Source organism: Cupressus sempervirens, chromosome 6 (assembly GCF_028749045.1).
Source record: "Cupressus sempervirens isolate cs-2001-9-10 chromosome 6, ASM2874904v1, whole genome shotgun sequence".
NCBI lineage: Eukaryota > Viridiplantae > Streptophyta > Pinopsida > Cupressales > Cupressaceae > Cupressus > Cupressus sempervirens.
Window position 1 is genome coordinate 363,867,527 of NC_143123.1, and position 20,963 is coordinate 363,888,489.

At 34.6% G+C, this 20,963-nt stretch overlaps 1 protein-coding gene across 5 annotated transcripts in view; it reads left to right on the top strand.

Moving 5' to 3' along the window:
- LOC149552590 (zinc ion binding protein) overlaps positions 1-20,963 on the top strand; it is a 284,033-nt gene that overhangs the window by 202,716 nt on the left and 60,354 nt on the right. For all 5 annotated transcript variants that reach the window (XM_089788186.1, XM_089788188.1, XM_089788184.1 and 2 more), the window contains exon 20: positions 7,378-7,566. In XM_089788186.1, the coding sequence (XP_089644312.1) occupies positions 7,378-7,566 (189 nt within the window). The remainder of the gene's footprint in view (positions 1-7,377; positions 7,567-20,963) is intronic.

The following is a 20,963-nucleotide window of genomic DNA, read 5'->3' on the forward strand; positions in this document are numbered from 1 at the left end:
TGGAATAAACATTCAAACATTGGCATGAATATCCCAATTACTTTTGATTTTGTGCCGATGCCTAATAAGCTAGAATTGTTGGGCATTATTGGAGACATTCTAATTATCCGCTCTCCTTTTTACGGCAAATGTTTTCCATCAAAAGACGCATGGAGGCTCTCGTCAGATGTATTCCAAAGGATGACAGGATTCCAATAATTTGTGCTGAAGACAAGTGAGACATTGAACTATTATCTTCAAAGTCGCAGTTTGAATTATGTGTAAGCGACATTTCCTTCTCGATTTGTCTATCACGGTAAAATCGGATGCATTGTTTTGCAGCTTCCATTCAGGGGAACATATCCATGCTTATCAAACATGAGCAATATTGGAATTGTTCAAATATTTTTCTTTCATCCATGATCTAAACCTTGACAACATCCAGAATATATGATGGGGATTTCATCATTCAAGTGCCTGATTCCAGCATTTTGTGTCTTGCATACATTCGTGCAACAAATTCAAAGAAACATTAGATATTAATAATCATTGAAGATTTAAATCCATGGTTGAGAATCAATGATTCAAATTCGTCTTGGGTAACGATTAGACTCGCTTGTACTCCTGGAAAATTTGCTCTTAGTTTCTTTAAAAACACATGCTTTGAATCTCGTTGGTCTTTCTCCATCGATTTTGCAACAAATGTTGGGGTTATCATCTTACTTGTAACTGATATTATGGTGCATACTAGAAAAGTTAGGAATGTAAAAGCCTTTAATCTGTGCATTTGCCAAGTCAGATTTTTCTTAATAAGTAATTGTCTACAACAATGTCTATATCTAAATATTTGGTTTTTGTGCGAGAATCTTCACATAGCAACGAATGATGGAGTACAACTCTTTTAGACATTCAAACTTTGTCTCCCAACCCAGAGAAGTGACATTATCATCTGTATTAATCTGTCTCCTTACTATGCAACATTTCAGCCTCTGTGCATATATCAAGTAATCCTGTATCAAATGCACCATTTATACTTTTGCAATAGTTTAAAAAGTGAGGGAAAGTATCTGCAGATAGACGAATCCAATTAGGCTTTCAAATTGAAGATAATGTGGATCTTATGATTGCCTCAGTGAAGTATAATATCTCAAATGATGCTTAAGATTTAATTATGATGAACAATATAACTCAAGGATATGGAAACAAAAAATATAAAATAGGGTAAAGGATAAAAATATTGGAAAAGATGCGCAAATGGGGGTTTCAAAATATTGGAAATCTAGGCTCCATCAGTGGTTGTGATTCAGAACATATGCCCCTTGTGTGCATGATGAGAGGATAAGAAGATCAGAAAAGATGTGCAAATGGGGGTTTCAAAATATTTGAAATCTAGGCTCCATCAGTGGCTCTGATTTGGGACATATGCCCCTTGAGGGCATGATAAGACTCTAGCTATCTTTGGGAGAAGGATACCTCCCAAAAAAAAAACAAAAAGCAATAATTATTCCATGCAATAATATCAATAGAAATTTAAAAATAGGTATGAAGGAAAACAAACAAAGGAAATAAAACCCCCTGAAAGCTTTTACTGGAAGAATGGCTTCAAGTACTGTTTGTGTATTGGGAAATCCTGCATGCGTCCACTCGTGCCCTGCAAATGGTAAGAATGTTTCCCAACCTTCTCAAAAATGACAAACAATCCTAACCACGAGGCTTTAAACTTCCCATGCTTGCCCTTCTCTTAATTCTTGGCATTCTATTTTAGAACACAATCGCCTACTTTGAAAGACCTATTTTGAGCCCTTTTATCATGAAGAAATTTGACTTGTTTATTAGTATTTTGTTGATGAGCACATCTCTTGATTTCATCAAGTTCAACTAGCACATTCAATCGTGATCGTGTGCACCCATAACACCAAGTTTAACTTACAGTCCCAAGCACACTTTTTGTTGTCCAACATCCTTCTAATAATCTTCAGGATATTTTTGTTATTGGACTTAGCTTGTCCATTGCCCTAAGGGTGATAAGGAGATGAATATGACATGGTTGTACCATATTTCCTGCAAAAGTCAATAAACTTGTTAGACGGAAAACACGTCATTGTCTACAATAATTTTTGTGTGACTCTAAATCTGGTCAAGATATTCTCAGTGAGAAACTTAATTACAACTTTGCTTGTTGATTGTTGGGTAGGAATGGCTTCTACCCATTCGGTGAAGTAATCGGTTGCTACCAGGATCCAACTATGACCTCCACTCGATTTATCACTAATTTCTCCGATGAAGGCAATTCTCCACATCTAGAATGGTTCCTCTACTTGTAAAGTTCTTAGCAAGAGGGCACTATCATATTTTAGCTTCCCTGAAATTTTGTGGCATGCCTCACATTTTCATACATATGCATGACAGTCTTTAAAAAGATGGGGCAACAAATCAAATTTTCAACCTTAGCAGCAATTGATTCCAATATAAGTCTTTGATTTGTTGCCTCTTGACTTATAAGACTTATATTGAAATCAAATTTTCAACCTTAGCAGCAATTGATTTAAAATCAATAATCATAGAGGACAAATACAAACAAAATATCTGAACTTCAATTTTCAAGACGAATAAGTGAAACAAAGCTCTTTCATTAAATTTATAAAATGAGTACAAATAGTCTATACTTATTTACAATATTTTACATATCCAAATTGCAAATAATATTTTATTTCTCCTTTTAGCTCTCATTCACTCCTCATCTTCTAATATTTGTCTTTACCTTCTTTTCAAATATGTGTTCCTCACTTGCATCATGAAATTCATATAAGAACCATTGTTCAAAATCCTTCCAAGATGAAATACATTGTGTAGGTAATGATTCATATGCTTGCCTCACATTGTCTTTTAATGCCCTGGCAAACAACTTCATAACCTGGTCTTCTACACGAATCTCATAGTCTCCTATAAATGTATAAAATGCATTCAAATGTTGAAGTGCTAATTCATCCCATTCTCCATGGAACTTTTGTACAAGTTGTGAAAGTTTTGGGGATAACTTGTTGGGTTCATAGTCAAATTTGCTGAAATCCAATCGCCTAATGCTATCTAAAGGCTTTCTTTGAAATGATCAATACATTTGAAAAAACTATCCACCATCTCCTTCTGAGTCTTCCCCTCAACAAAGTTACCAACTGAAAGCTTTATTGAATAGAGTCGCCACCTCTTTTGATGAATGTATTGATTGTGTTGATATTCCAGATTCTCACTTCCAACAAAGTACACTTCTAATCAAATTGATAGAACTACTTTCTCTGATCTATGAAATTTGTAGCACTAGGTTAGTTCACAATACTTATTGTGAGCAACTTCCCCAATAAAGTCGCCAGTCCATTGGTTCCCAAAACCACAAATTGGAATCTTATGAGTCTTGCCAACTAAATGTTGGGATATCCAATTGGTTATGGCCAATGTAACAAGATCAATCAATTTGATCTTTTGCACTTTTGGCTCTGTAAGGCCAAGGTGGGTGCACCTGATCCAAAAGAAAACACTTAGATCTAATATATTTAAAGCATATCAATTTGAATATGAATGCAAAAAAAGTTTCGTAGATGGCAAGAAACATAGAAAACTTTCAACTTCCACAAAAATGCGAAAATTGCTGAAATAATGCCAACTTTGCAACTTCAATGATGGCTTCAAAAAGTAAAAGCGTCAAACTTGTCCATTCTGAATTGAAAACAAAATAAATGATTATATGAATGTGAGAGTATTTAAAATAAAGAATAATTATGAATTATTGAAATAAATGAATATACTAATTTTTCAAAGAAAAGATATGAAATAATTGCTAGCATATGGATTATGAATCACAAGTAATATCAAGACCAGTGCCAAAATTTAAAGGGCAATTGAGTCAATATTACAAGCTTATAACATACAACTTTATAAAACGCTATGCACTTCAACTATAAACGATTTAGTAATCAAGACCCGACAAATCAAATATATATATGCAATTTTAAACTAGTCTAAATTGTGCTTTAACTCCTAAGGTATGGAGACAAATTGGACATAGGTACGGAAACAATTAAATATTTCACTATATCTATGATAATCGAGTTTAAAATGCTATAAATGATACTATCCACTTATCTAATGTTTAAATTGTTTACAAAATTTTAAAAGATATTTATGAAGGAAAAATCTCTATAATATTTTCGATGCTAAAGCTTTGGGCAAATAAATAATATAAATATGCTTACTAGTTATGCCAGAAATGAAAATGCAATGAAGACACTCATTACTAATGATCGATCCACTGCAATTCGATGCCAAGATTGCATATAAAAACTTCCTCAACGATCCAATATCCACAAGCTTTGTTCAACATTCAATATTTGCCAATGAAAGAATATCATATATCAAGAGAGCCTATATAGCTTTAGTATTCGAAAATTTGTAGGAATTGTATATGATTTTTGTTTCTTTGTTTGATTTTCTTCTCATATTTATAAATGAATGAATAGTTATATGGTTGCCACCCAACCACCATGTCTCTTCATAAATCACAACCAATTATAAACTGATTGCCTAAGCTAGCCGAATTATATTCTAAGAAAACTTTAGGCATATAATTATTTTCCTCTATTCGAACATTGATTTATTTTCCATCGAACCAAAGACAATGATCTTATGCACGGAATAAACATTCAAACATTGGCAATATCCCGATTGCTTCTGATTTTGTGTCAATGCTGAATAAGCTGGAATCGCGGGGCATTATTGGAGACATTCTAATTATCTGCTTTCTTGTTTACTGCAAATATTTCCCATGAAAAGACACATGAAGGCTCTCGTCATTTGTATTCCAAAGGCTGACAGGATTCCAATAATTTGTGCTGAATACAAATGAGACATTGAACCATTATCTTTAGAATAGCGGTTTGAATTATGTGTAAGTGGCTTTTTCTTTTAGATTTGTCGTTCACAGTAAAATCCGATGCAATGTTTTGCAGCTTCCATTCAGGGGAACATACCCATGCTTATCAAACTGAACAATATTGGAATTGTTCAAATATTGTTCTTTCATCCATGATCGAAACCTTGACGATATTTAGAATATATGATGGGGATTTCATCATTCAAGTGCCCGATTCCACCATTTTGTCTCTTGCGTGCATTCCTGCAACAAATTCAAAGAAACGTTTGATATTAATATTCACTGAGGATTTAAATCCACCGTTGAGGATCAACAATTCAGATTCCTCTTGGTTCCTCCTGGGTAACTATTAGATTCGCTTGTACTCCCGGACAATCTGCTCTTAGTTTCTTGAAAAACGCATGCTTCGAATCTCGTTGGTCTTTCTCCATCGGTTGTTGCAACAGATGCTGGGGTTATCATCTTAATTGTAACTTATAGTATAGTATGTACTAGAAAAGTCAGGAATCTAAAAGCCTTCATTCTGTGCATTTGTCAAGTCAGATTTTGCTTAATGAGTAATTGTGCGCAACAATGTCTATATCTGATTATTTGTTTTTCATGCCAGAATCTTCACATAGCAACGAATGATGAAGTGCAACTCTTCTAGACATTCAAACTTTGTCTCCCATCCCAAAGAAGTGACATTATCATCTTTATTAATCTGTCTCCTTACTGTGCAACAATTTCTGCCTCTGTGCATAAATCAGGAAATCCTGCATCAAATGTACCATTTATCCTTCCCTTGCAACAGTTTAAAAAATGAGGTAAAGTACTGCAGATAGACAAATCTAAATAGGCTCTCAAATGTTAAAATAATGTGGATCTCAGGATTGCCTCAATGAAGTATAATATCTCAAATGATTCCTAAGATCTAATTATGATGAACAATATGACTCAAGGATATGGAAATCAAAAATATAAAACAGGGTAAAGGATAAGAAGATTAGAAAAGATGCGCAAATGAGGGTTTTAAAATGTGGATCTCAGGATTGCTTCAATGAACTATAATATCTCAAATGTTAAAATAATGTGGATCTCAGGATTGCCTCAATGAAGTATAATATCTCAAATGATGCCTAAGATTTAATTATGATGAACAATATAACTCAAGGATATGGAAATCAAAAATATAAAACAGGGTAAAGGATAAGAAGATTAGAAAAGATGTGCAAATGGGGGTTTCAAAATGTGGATCTCAGGATTGCCTCAATGAACTATAATATCTTAAATGTTAAAGTAATGTGTATCTCAGGATTGCCCCAGTGAAGTATAATATCTCAAATGATGCCTAAAATTTAATTATGATGAACAATATAACTCAAGGATATGGAAATCAAAAATATAAAATAGGGTAAAGGATAAGAAGATTAGGAAAGATGCACAAATGGGGGTTTCAAAATATCAGAAATTTAGCCTCAATCAGACTCAATGGTAGGTTGGTGCACACACACACCCAATTCCCTCTCTAGCAATGCATCCCCACCTTCATCTCATTGCTGCAAGAAGAAATTTACTATGGTAATAGCATATTTCCAAATCATTTAATGAAATCAAAATTTATCATAAACAATAACCATGTTAACTAACCATTTCCAGGTCATATAATATCATAAGGATTAACCAATATTTCTAATTCCCATGAAATTATAGCAAATAACCAACACTTCAATTTCACAAGAAACCATAACAAATAACTAATTTACGAACCAACTCTAATTTGCGCGAAGTCTCAACGACGTAATAGAATATTTAGAATTAAACAAAATAGGGGATGTAACAGTATGCCGTGCAGGGTAAATTTATATTTTTCTGTAGATTATTTTTTACAAGTCTGAGATGGCTTGGGCACTCAACTGTCTAGTTTCATTTTTTTTCTTTTATTCTTTCAATATTTGTGACATCATTTTACACCAGCTTCACAGTTGCATCCTATCTGGGTAGTCTTGTCACTGTTGGTGGGGTTGTTTCCTAATGATGTTAAGGCCAAGTAGATGCAAGGATTATAATTTTTAATATATGTTGAATGACTTAACATTTCCATAAATTAGTTTACTCTTTGGTTTGGCATACCTTGTGCACTCTCTATGATTCTTTTTACTTTTGATCTTTTTCGACTCTACTGCACTTTTTTATTTGATACCATTTTCTCTTTTAGGCGATCCTCATATGTACTTTTCTTTATTAATGAGAATTTACTCTTCAGAAGTGAAGAAAACGTTATAGGTGGTTTGTGACGGACACTGATTTTTTATGTATTGATTGAAAGCTAATTACAGTTCATAATAGGTTCTGTAATTCATTATAAATAGCATTTTAAAGTAGGAAGGTTAATTAGTACGTCCGAAAATATTTTTGTTTTGCTGCTTTGCTTTTCCCATAACATATTTTTCTTTTATTAATGTCATCCTCATTTGTGTTGATAACAAGAGCAGAAAGATGAAAGTGCCCTCTTGCGCTTCCTTCAATGCAAGTATGGAAAAGGTCGATCTGGTAGACCAGATATATTTTATGATCCTAAGTATGCTTTACGTCTTTGCCTGAAAGAGGGACGGATGCGTGCTTGTGTCTATATTTATAGCATGCTGGGCATGCATGAAGCAGCTGTTGCTCTGGCATTACAGGTACTTTTCATCATGGAATTTTTTTCTTGTGGGACCATATTCTGTAACATGCAATTCGTCCTTTTTGATGTTTTTGCTGAACATATAATTTTAATTTTATATATCATGCATGTGTTCTTAAGCTGAACACAAATTTGAATTATTAAATTTTTTAACTGAGCTTAAAACTTCTTAAAGGAACTTTTGAAATAGCTATTTAAGAAACTGAAATTTATTAGCTAAAATCATGTCAAAGAGAAGACGAACTACCAGCACTTTTGTTCCTATTCTAACAAGCTTTTAGAATTGAAAGTTTTTCATTGATGCTCATTATTATAGTTACATTATATGTACACATAAAGCCAAAAGTAAAAATGGAATTCAACTACATAGGTTTAAAAACACGATGAATTAAAAGACTCCAAAACACTAATAAAAACACAGGGAAAAGTAAAAAACCCTACAAATATATATAAACGTTAGAATTTTTTAAGTTTTCCACATCTCTTAAATATGATGATAGGTAACAAGTGTCCAATATAGAGGATATAAAGAAGAGGCATATATATTGTTCTTTGATGTCTTCCTAATATCAGAGGTCCAGTTTGTCACTCTTTTCTAAAATCAAAACTTAATTAAACAGTTGAATGCTGATAAAAATTATTTCTAATCATCAAAGAACATATCCATTATTATTTTAATATAATATCCTCCACTGTTCTATATTTCAACATTATCATTCTGTTGTGGTAGCAAACAAATTGCAATACAATGTAATAGTAGGCATGCAATTATTTTTAAAGAACTGCCAAACTGCCATGGGGCATTGCACAATCTATTAAATGCCATTGGATTTGATGCAATTTGCCTTGGTAAGATAGTTTTATATTTGGTTTTTAAGAAAAAGGTTTTTTTCCTAGTTTGAACTATTTTATTGACAAAAATCAAGCAATCTCCTCTTATACCTCATGAATTTTGTAGAAAGATACAATGATTAATAAGATGAGCCATTTATCATTTTAAGAAAGCATAGAAGTCCATAAAACTATCCCAGTACTAACACTTATCACAAGCAGAGGCAGTGACATGAGAATGGGAGAATAGTTTGTAGAGTTCAGGAGGGGTGAGAAGGGAGAAGGTGTGGGAGGTAAACTAAGGGAATTAAGAATCACGGATGCATTGGAATTTATTAGGGACAAAGGATTATGAAAGTACCAGAGATGCCAGAAAAATCTATTTCCTTTCTGGGTCAAAAGCCAGCTTTTTTGTCGAGTTCCAACATCTGAAAACAAAGATCTATTTTTGATGTAATGGTATGTGGCAGGAATGAGAATAATAGTTCGAGATCCTTAAGACCTTAATCACTAGCAAGCTGTTAGAATTTTTATTTGCACCTTCAATGTGACACAAGATATAATAGATGTGTTTAGACCTTAATCACTAGCAAACTGTTAGAATTTTTAATCACACCTTCCTGTGACACAAGATAAAATAGATGTGTAGCAGAATTGCTCTTTGAATTAGAAGAAATTCCCTATAAGTAAAAACAAATGTAATTTTCTCAAAATGTATTTGCTATTTACAATCTTTACATTATCTTCTTGATTTTTTCATGCTTACGGTAAATAAAAATGTTTTCTTTTGGATTCACCATGGGCAAAACATTGACATGCTCTTCAGATTTCAGACGAAACTTTTTTAAAAATTTGTGTGAAAGAAAACCTCACAACTCCATGCTTACATTATTTTGCTAAAATCTAGGACTGACTAACACAGTTGCTCATAATAAATGGATAAATAAAAAATGCAAAGATACAAACACCGTCGTAAATTAAATTATGGGATGGTTCAAAGCCACAAGCTTCAACATCAAACAAAGCTACGATACAATGATTACAACTTGCTAAAAAGAATTGAATATCCCCAAGTATAGATTATAAACATTTCAATAGCAATTTAAAAGAAAGATAGACATGGGAAATTATACTGAACAATTAAAGAATTATAACACAAAATAGTAATTTCAACATGTGCGTGTGAGAAATACCATTAGAAATTTAGTGCAAAAAGACAATTATTTATATTGTTTACAAAGCAATTGCATGAGAGAACATTAAAAGCTAACTGCAACTTCTACCTTGATTACTAACATGATTGCATACACTGCAATCCTTAAGGCAAAATTCTCAGTGAAAATAAATATTGAACTCCGACAAACTCTAGTTGAAGTATTGGTACAACGAACTACAAGCTCTCACTTATAACTCACATATGGTGCATAGCAAGATATCTAAAGATGGATTGTCTAATGATAGCTTATTCTAAGCTAAAAGTAGAGATCCCTAAAACTAGAGGTAGCCAAAAACAAAATGGGCTAAAATCGTAACGGGTTATTTTAGTGCTAGTGAACAAGCTATTTTTAGCTTGAAATTAATACAAGGGAAACTCTTTTTGTGCTACCTAAAAATAGAATGATTAATTCTATCACCAGTTAAAATTAGCAAATTTCAAACTTTGGTCTTCTTTGAAAATGGTGATAACTGTAATAGTACAAGCTAGTATACACTATTGGATAGGTATCTCCAATTGATTAATGTTTTGAAGCTTTTCTACTTATCACAGCTACCCAATGAGGATATCTCAAAAAAACAGTGTTACTCGGGGACACCTAGGGGACTTTGGCTTTGACTCCTCGAACAAATTAGAGTTTGACTTTCAAAGTAACATAAATTTGTTTTATGAATTTTGTTGATTCTTATATTTTAAAGTTCTATTTTGCATAAGTACATGCTCTATCCATGTTTTCATATAAATATTTATAAATTTCTCTATATATTTTAATTTCCCCTGTTGTTATATTGTCGTCCCCATTTACCGTCGCCCCCCCCCATCCCTAAAATTGGCAAAAAAAATTGTCGTCCCAAAAACCCATCCCGCTATTCCCTATCGTCCCCATCCTAGGAACTCGGGGGGAACATAGAAAAGAAACTCTAGAAGTCCACTTTGATGTTTTGAATCTCTTTGATAGGCCACACTTACATATAAAATAGAATTTGGACTTGCACTTATGATTTCCTTTATATAGATCTGCTCTTCATTTTAAGGTGTGCACCTAACAAGTAAATTTGAATTTCCTTTTGGTGAGGTGTGCATTTGCATCCTAGCTATGCACTTGACAAAGGTATTTTTGTTGTTTGCATTTTGAATTCATTGTTTCATTATTGAGGTGTGAATTTATCTTTGCATGCCCCTATAGATATAATAAATTTGAGTTCTGATTTCCACTATTAGGTGTGCCCCTAATACTTTATGCACATCTTTGAATTTTTATCATTTGATTAGTTCTTTATACTGGTGCACACTTCTTGCTCCTACATCCACTTGATAATCTATTTTTAAACGATGATGTGAGCCTAAGAATTATTTGTTCAAGTACACAATCAAATGCTAGATGTGTGCTGTAATTTCAAAACATAGTTTTCCCTTATTGAGGTGCACCTTTGCTCCTTGTGTAATAATTATCAAACTTGAGTTTCTTCCTTGTAAGGCATACATATTGGCATCAGATTCATACCTGTACACTGTCTTGCAATTTGGAATTGAAATTGCCTTATTATAAGTCATGCATGTAAATGGTGATGGCTCAAAATAGTGTGATTGTGAACAATTTTATACTAGTGAATAGGTGGCTCACAATGAATAGTGATTTTGCAGCTTTTCCCCTTGTCATAGGTAAATACATTGAGGGCATTTAAAAACCCTCAAAGTGTACCTTGATGTTTCAAATCCTTTTGATAGGCATATACTTTACAAATGCATCAATACACCACAAAGTAGACTTTGAGCTTGCACTTTTTATTTCAGTTATATAGGTGTGCAATTCATCTCTAGGTGTGCACATGATAATTGGATCTAAAGAGTCTCTTGATGAGGTGTAAACCTACTCCCTATGTAATGAGCCATGATGGCTCTCTTCAAATTATGTGGTAAATTTTGAATGCTCACACTCCACGCCAAATTTATTTATTAAAAGAAATTTGCAAATGTTTACAATGACAAATGCAATATGCAATTAAATTATTAAATAGTGAACCTAGCAAATGTAGATCTTCAATGTGGGTCGTTGTTGATGGTGGATGAAGATGAATTTTAACCATAGTTGCACCGCCCTGGGGGACGGCGAAACGGGGGGACAAGTTTCCGAGACAGGGTGATAGAGGGGCCTTAATTTGGGGACAGCGGGGGGACGGTGAATATATCTATGCATTTGGTACTTAAAAATGCTAGTTATGAAAATATGTATTGCAATATAGGATATAAAGATGTAAAAGAGTGAATACTTGAACATTGTATTGAATTGGATCATCGAACATTAAACATAAATAATCGAATCTGCAAATAGTGAATATCAGGATGTCCCCCATCCTCGGTGGAGGTGGCAAAATCTGGTGGCGCTGCTGGGGACGGGGAGACAGAGTCCCCAAGTCTCCAGTGCATTGAAGTCTCCAAGATGTCGGGCAAAAAGGGAGCGGATGCATCCCCTTTTTACTATGATTTTAACCTTTGTCCACAAATGCAGATTATGAATGCCCAAGCGCTGCCATGGGAATACTGTTTCCAGCCTTGTATTATGAGATGCTGCTTCAGTATAGAGATCGCAGCTTGAAGAAAATCAAGACTGCCAATGTAAACTTGCATGCCACCCTTGTAGAATGCCATTAAAGACATCAAAGGTTGACTGGGATTGAAAAACTATAACCCTCTGTGATAGCCGTCCCTTCTCTCAATAATTGATAGTAATAATAAACAATTCTTAGCACAAAATATATCTCCAAACCCTGGATTGGTTTGCAGCAAAATGATAATTTTTTCTCGAGACAAAAATGTCTTTCAAACCCCAAATCAATTTGCAGACCACAAATCAGATTATTAGGCACAATTCATTGGCAATGGTGAACCAATGCAAAGTGTCGAAAAGATTGGAAGAAATCCACAATTTCTTCAACCACAACTCCTCAAACCCTTGAAAGTCTTCAAACTCATTCCAATCCTTCTCCAGAATGCAATGAGATAATTAATTGGATGGTATACAACAACACCATTCAATCCTCAGATAAATCTCAGACCAATACTCAGCAAATAGAGCACAATTTGTCTAGTGTTTCATAGATTCAAAGTGTTAAAATGGTGAAGAATTTACAATTCTCCAACAATGTTGAAACCCTTGTTTCAATAGACACAATAAAATAACATAAGCAATAGAATGAATTCCTTTCTCGCAAAGCATTGTTTTTATAATAAATAAAGATGACTTCTTCAAGACACCTTTCACTTAAAAGCTCTTTTCTTTTCTCTATACTTAGACACGTATTTGAAGGATACAATTTATTAACTCCATTTGGCTCAAAAAATGACCTTTTCAACCATATTATGATGTTTTGTAATGTCCCCTTTTTGTGACATTAAAAAAGTTTAAAACAATTTTATATAATATTAAAATTGACTTGGAGAGCATGGGCTAAAATTATAAAAGGTCAATTTAATATTATAAAGTGGGCTAAAAAGGACAAGGAGAGATAAGAAGAAAAGCCAAGAAGGGAGTCAAAGAGTAACAACTGTGAGGATAAAATGAGAAGAGACTCATTCATTTGGTATGTTTGATTTATGATTCAGATTCCAGTTTCTCTCTTGCAAGAGTTATTTTGAAAGCTTTGGCTTTTAGCCAGTGTGAGGACGTAGCCCCTCATGCCGACAGATAGTGGACGCAAACCCATTGTCTACAAAGACGTCACTTCAAGTGTGTCGTATGCGCTTACATATTTTTTCTCTTAAGTGTTCCAATCTGACTATAAAATTGTGTTTAAGATTGGATTTTGAATACTGGTTATTGTATTGCTGTTGTATGATGCAATAACATGTTTTTGAGGAATTTTATGAGAGTTTACTAGTTTTATACTGTTAGTTTGTAATGCATTTTCATATGCTTGAATCTTGAATATTATTTTGAAAGGAACGGAATTATATCTATTGGAGAACCTACTGGTTTCTATTGTTGTTTCATAATACCTCTACCAATGTTTAAGTTTTGAATATATTGTTCAAAAGAAATCGGGTCAATATCCGTTTGGGATATTTTAGTGGTATTAGAGCCTCTATTCTGCAACCTGTGAGGTTTTAGAAATAAATTCAGAATTTTGCAAGTTTGATAAAGCTTCATCAACAGGCAAATTTTATTGATGCACTTTGACAATTTGAGCTAAGGACCTTATGTATGATAAAGAAGATAAAATAAATCTTAATACTGCTAGTATCATCATATAAGGGAGTTTCTCTGTCTATAATTTACAGAAAACTAACTCTGTGCGGGACTGTGCTGAGGAGGAACAAAAACATTTAAGTTCAGAATTACTTGGCAAGAAAATGTGCATAGGCCATCTTATCATTTCAAATTTTGTGCAGAAACAAAATCCCTATAGTTGTCGGCAGTAGACCTCTTCGGGCTTAATACTCTAGAGACCTTTCCACAAGCCACTATTATTTTAAAGTTTTGGGCCTATTCTTCAATCTATGGAAGATTTGAAGGAATTGTTATTTCTGTTGTTGCCGTGGAAGGCTGCTTAGTAGGAAATTGAGATTGAAAATTATGAGTGAGCCGTGAATTTTTCAGAAATAGGAGTTGCTTGGTTTCATTTGACCTTCTACACTATTTCGACATAGTTCAAATGATCATGTGGCAATGTGAATGAATTGATTCAGAGATATTGTATGGAAGTCAATACATTCTATAGTAGAGAAAGCTGATTGAAATATATTGAGGAATCACTCGAGTTAGAGGGCTGAGTTTGTATGTAAGGATTGGACGAATGACTAAATGTTACGAGGCAATGTGTTGAAGTTTTTTGAAGTTTAACATCAACCCTAGAATATTTTTTATCAGGGTGTGTATTTTGATGGAACATGGCTAATCAAGCGCTGCAAAATATTTATCCCTGTCATCGTAGTTGGAAGGAATATTTTGTGAGCACTTACTATTGTCGTAATGTACAAAACAAAAGCTTAAGCTAAGATATTATTACACCCAGATTAGCATTATACTCAGGCGATTACTTTAGTATTATTAGGCGAGAAATAACCATTGATGGGAGATGATCTTTGCACACAGAGACTATCTTGAAAGGTTAATCTTTTCATAATATGAGTGGTTACAGGTCAGGAGTTGTTTCTTGAGTTAAGTGGTCAATGGAAGATTGTTGTCTTAGACAATAAATCTAGACAAGGTTAGAAACCACGGTAAATGTGAGTTTTTAGGAATCAGGATTTAATATTTTGTTTTATCGTGTAGAGTCAAGCATTCAAAGGGAGATTTTGATGTCTTTGTTTCCAAGGAAGACAGTACTGAGAAGGAACTAAGCAAAGTTGTGCTTCATTACAGTACTAGTTACTCTTCATGCTTTGGGAAGTTGACACTCATGTACAATAAACCACGACAAGCTTCAGTTTTGGTTGTAACAGATGGTTTTCTCTGGGCTTTGAGAAGAGAAGATTTCCGTGGAGGCATTTTTAAGAGAGTTCACTAGTCCTTAAATTCTAAATATCCTTATGTCTATTAATGTACTGGCAAAATTGAGTCCCTTACAGTTGAACCGCTTAGCAACTTCATTATTAGAAATATCATTTATTGATGGAGAAAGAATAGTTGGTGAATATGAGAACCTCTCTACATTCTATATTGTCCAGCAAGGTGAGGTGAAGTTAACGTATCATTCATAGTTAGGTTCAGGATCGGTTACATGGAAGATTCTCTTCAATCATATTGTGCGGGAAGACTTAAATGAATATTAGAAGTGCTTAACATAGAAAAGAGTCCTTCAATACAGATTTTGGTAGTCATAATAAAGAGTTTGTACCTTAGTTGTCCATCCCTCTCCTGTACAAGTTATTGGCGATGGAATCTTTTTGACAAGAAGGGTTGTGTGCTAGCACTTACACATGGAGCTGGACTTTCAAAAGTGGGAGTGCGACAAGAGATAGTGAGAGCTACATTCTTTAGTTATATTATTCAGTAGAAGCACTATATGATGATGTTTTCCATTTCATAGTGCAACAACTAGCACAACCAACTAATCGGCCCAATTCTATAGACGCCTTTCAAAATTTTGAGGATAAAGCTAAAATACCGCTTTGTTTGGGCATCTGATCAGAATGGATCCTCTTCATTGGATAGGCCAACTAGATAATCTTGCAACACTTTATTGACCTCCTTTTGGATTAATGCTTCAAGGCAGTTTTGAGCAGGCGAAAATTGAAGTTGTTGGACAGGGGAAATGGCTGATAGCAAATGTGCAATCAACAAAAGAGTTGAACTCTTATATGCTCAATAGGGACACTTGAGCTAACGAACCTATGAAGGAGACCATTAGTACAAGCTTTATTTTTTGACAGATATATGATGATACCGAAGAGGGAAGAAAAGTGTGCCCCTACTATCATTTGACAAAAATGCTACAACAGTGTTGTTAAAGATCTTCGCACATCAGTTTTCTACATTTTAAAAAAAAAGCATTCATCTTGATAATTTGGAAACTTTAGGGTTGGATAAAATCAGGTCAAGTACTACGAAGCTACAAGAGCAGTTAGCCCCGAACCTTAAATCTGATATAAGAGCAGAAATACTCGACATTTATAGAGAGTATTGAAAACTTCCTACACGAGTTCAAATGACTTACCTTTCAGCGATTACATGGATTTTCATCCAATGCAACAAAATAAGACTGATATGGCAAAAAGGAAGTATTTAGAATGGGCATGATCTCCTTGCAAAGGACCAATGCAAAAATGTGTATGAAGAATTTCCAGCAGACCAAAATCATCTAGTAGAGGATTTTGAAAAAGAAGAGCAGCCAACTACTATTGATTTGCAACCTCCTCGTGATCATGTAGAAGATGTTACACAAGGTGCAAGTTTCTACGTTGGCGATTTGAAGGTTAGCTTTGACAAGCAAGTAGATGAGGTTAGTTGCACACGAGGTAATAGCAGGTTGGGATCCTTGTATGATGAGCCTTTATATACAAATGATAACATGGAAGCACTTTGGCCCTTGCATACAAATCAAGAGAATGACAGAAAAAGGGCTTATGATTTTGAGAGGTGTGATGAACCATATATTTCTAACGCCCATGACATGAATTTAGAGGAACAATCTAAGATGACACTGCAAGACGATGAACTGCTTCAACATGACATTAATAAAATGCTTACCTTAAAGAACCAGCTGAATGTTAGTTAAGACGTAGTTGTGGTGTCTCTAGTACGTTATGATAGCACTCACAAGATGGTTGAGGATCTCTACAGGAAGGCTCAAAAGGCAGTGGAAAGAGATCAACTTGTTGCTGATTTGTAGGTGATCAAAACAGCTCTTGAGACTATCAAATCAAATTATTTATGTTTGCTGTCCGACAGGGACTATATTCTTAAGGTTGCTGAAATACAGATCAATCAATCGAATAAAAAAAGGAACGTGATTATGGAGCTTAATAGAGAGCTTAAGTATACTCATGAGGCATTAGATGATGCTTGGATTTCTCTTTAGGAAGTAGAAAATCAGATTAGGATCACAAATCACCCTCAAGATCATGAGGGTAAAGTGAGGCAAGAGTTTTTGCAAGAAGTAATTGATGAACTTGATAGCATTCAGTAGACATATGACATGGATAGCTGCCCCAAACGTTCAAGTACCAAAACTTTAGATCACATTCAACTTGTAGACAACCCTTTGTTTGAAGCAAATGCTGATTGGACTTCCGATAATTCCCTTTTTGCGATAAACGAGGGAACTCCTTTTGATTGCCATGAAGAGGAAGATTTTGATTTCAAAATATTGGATCCTGGTACAATTCTTGGCAATGAATCTTGGTCACAGGATGAGAGTGGTGAATTGACTATTGTTGCTTGTCATTGGATCAGTCCAAATATTGCTCTCGATTTGAACGCTTACAGGAGTGGATGGATTTCCTACATCAACCTTTGAATAGATCTTGGTGGAGTATGGATGGAAGTTATGCTTCAATCATAGCAAATGGCTTTACAGCTTCATACTTACTCATAACACCTATGTACTTGGGGTTCTCTCGACTTATGACGACAGTATGGTTTTTGATGTGCCTGTGGTATTAGTTTCAGCTTTTGAGCAACTCATTTCTTACATCATCTATTTAGGATGGGTCATCAGCATCTACTGGTTATACATAGCCCCTTGATATATTTCTACCTCATCATATCAGATGGTCATGGCAACAGGGTTTGGGATCTAGGTGTTGAGTGAATGTATGTATGGCTTGTTGAGGATGTTGTTGTAGTTCTACTAAGTTTGAGACTAGATGCGAGGCTAATCAGAGTTGTACAGTCTACAAGTGCAACAATATTTCATAGATTTATATGGGATCTAGGGATTTGGTTGATGGATGGGATGCAGAGTAATATCTTGCTTCGCAGAGTGGCCGAATTTGTTTTCAGATTGGGCTCCAAACTTACCTGTGGATTCATATTGGATCCTGGTACCAATTGCTTGAGGACAAGCAATTTCAAGAAGGGGAGATTTGTAATGTCCCCTTTTTGGGACATTAGAAAGTTAAAAACAATTTTATATAATATTAAAATTGACTTGGAGAGTATGGACTCACTTCAGGTGTCTTGTATGCGCTTACAGGTTTTTTCTCTTAAGTGTTCCAATATGACTATAAAACTATGTTTAAGATTGGATTCTGAATGTTGGTTATTGTATTGCTGTTGTATAATGCAATAACATGTTTTTGAGGAATTTAATGAGAGTTTACTAATTTTATACTGTTGGTTTGTAACACATTTTCATATGCTTGAATCCTGAATGGAACCAGTTTATATCTATTGGAGAACCTACTAGTTTCTATTGTTGTTTCGTAATACCTCTACCTGTATTTAAGTTCTGAATATATTGTTAAAAAGAAATCTGGTCAATATCCGTTTGGGATATTTCATGTTCTGACACGAGGTTATTGTTTCATGTGCCCAAGATTTAAAACTTTTTAACTTGGCTCCAACGAGCCATGATACTAAGGTGGCCAATATACTGTACCATCTTAAAATGGAAGCACCCATCATTTAACATCTTTTAGCATCCATCCCATAACAACTTTATAGACCATGGGCACTTAAGCATTCAAGGCACTCAAAGTTTCAAGGATCCTTTGTGAGCATTTCCTCTTCAAGATTTAGCTTTTTTTTTCGTTGGCCATCAAGGGAGGAGATCTACATTGAGGCATTCATCATCTACTTCATTGATGCACGTTTACATCCATGGCTCCATGATGCAATTTTGCTAGATCCATTGCAATTATGGATGCCTTCTACATAGTGAATTCAACATCTACAACACACAAGAAATGCAAATCCTTATTGACAAGGGTTTCTACAAGCAAGTTGAATACTCACATTTATCTTGTTTCTTTGACATACATTTATATTTCAATTTCAAGCTTCATTCCTCAATCTAGGGCTTGACCAATTCAAGCCCTCATCCACACAAACACAAAAATCAGATTTACTGTGTGTAGCAGCAAGTTAGCGAAATTTTGGTTGCACATCTCAAAATAACTCCTTGAGAGCTTTCAAAAAATGATAGGTCAACCTAGTTATAGAGTCCTGGGAACACACTGACTTTGTGAAATGACATCCAAACACTTTTCTGTCAAGTCAACCTATTTCCGGAGTCTCGGTAGGAAAAACTATTTCAGGGTTTTTCGGGGTTTTTTGTTAAATTGAGGGTTCTACAAACAAAATTTTAAATCAGGTCTAGATTCACACTTTTTGGACCAAAAAGACACTTTACACATTTCAAGGTGAGTATTCTATCACTCATTTCAATTTTCAGTTTAAACATAATTGCATATCTTTATTGAGCTGATTGCATACATTCAGCATTTAAATTCAGATTCTATTTCATACTTGTTCAATTAGTTCAAGTGTAGAATCACATTTACCTATCAAACACGAGAAAAAGAGCATTTCCTTGTATTGCATTCCTTTCCACAATTCTAATTGAATATTGGCATCCCTTCATCTATTTGGGTCTTGCAAATTTAATTCAAATTCAAAGGGGGTTTGTGTTTGGAAATTCTCCTTTTCCCCACACACAGTTTAATGCTTTCCGTGAAAAGTGGAGGCCTCTACCCTATTTAGCGCTTCCATTTTTCACCAAAACATATACAATACCAATGAAAATAGCAACCTGAGCGTATTTAATTAAATAATAATTATAATTCACCCCTCTTGCAAAAATGATTAAAGAAGCATCAAAATCAAAATTTGACAACACATGAATGATCCTGATGAAGAAAGACGATGAATGAACCTGATGGGATGACTTACTAAAAATAGATGTTCCCTTTAAGATTCATCAAGCCCATGCCATAAGCCAAAAATAAAAATTGGGAGTATCATTCAACTCCTCTAACTCATCTAAGCTCATCAGAACCATCCATTGACTCACTTTAAATAGTAAGTCACACCAAACGAAGCCAAAACCCTCAACATGGTTGTATAATCACCACAATTCTCCTACACGGACATAGTAATAGGCTGAATCTATCAACTATCATGGTCATGCTAAAGGGGACATTATAGTCCTTCCTCCCCTAGATTGCTTGTTCGCATGCAATCACAAGCATCAAAGAAACACAATGATCCACCTAGATCTCAATGATAAATATGTATAATGTCCTTAGTGTCACTTGCAAACACTTGTGATGATAAAACTATCCACAAAGCTATCCTGAATATACTATCACCTTACCAACAATGGTGACTCACTCAATCTGTCGTGCCAATCCTATCTCTACCTTTATCCTAGTAGAGACAAAACTCGCATCCATCTATAACAAGGAAAATGGATATCTAATATCATCTGCTAGATCAAAAATCCCCGTACACCCTATCAATCAGTCATGCGTATGAAGTCTATATGTGCAAAAGGAACTAGTACTCCCAAAAACATTTGTACCATAATCCATATATCCATCCTCTACAAAACCACCATGAACATGATGACCGTTTAAGTGGCCCTCCACAAACTTCCAGTAACTAACCTCATCAACTGCTGATGTAGCGAACCCATCCCATAAAGGATGGTAAGAAATCGAAGCCAACCCACATTGGCACAAAACCAAGTCGTCTACTTGTGAGTCAAAAAAGAAAAGATGAGCACTCCTCACTGTGTGATTGTGGTCAAATGCTCCAATCTATGTTAGAGGCTCATCAGTACCAATCCAAGAATCAAGAGATGACTGTAATCTCTGACTTTGAACAACTTGTTGGGCAAGGTCCTGGTATCCCTCTCACCAGACCCAACCACAAAATCTTTATGGGGAAGCATTGTAGCCAAGGT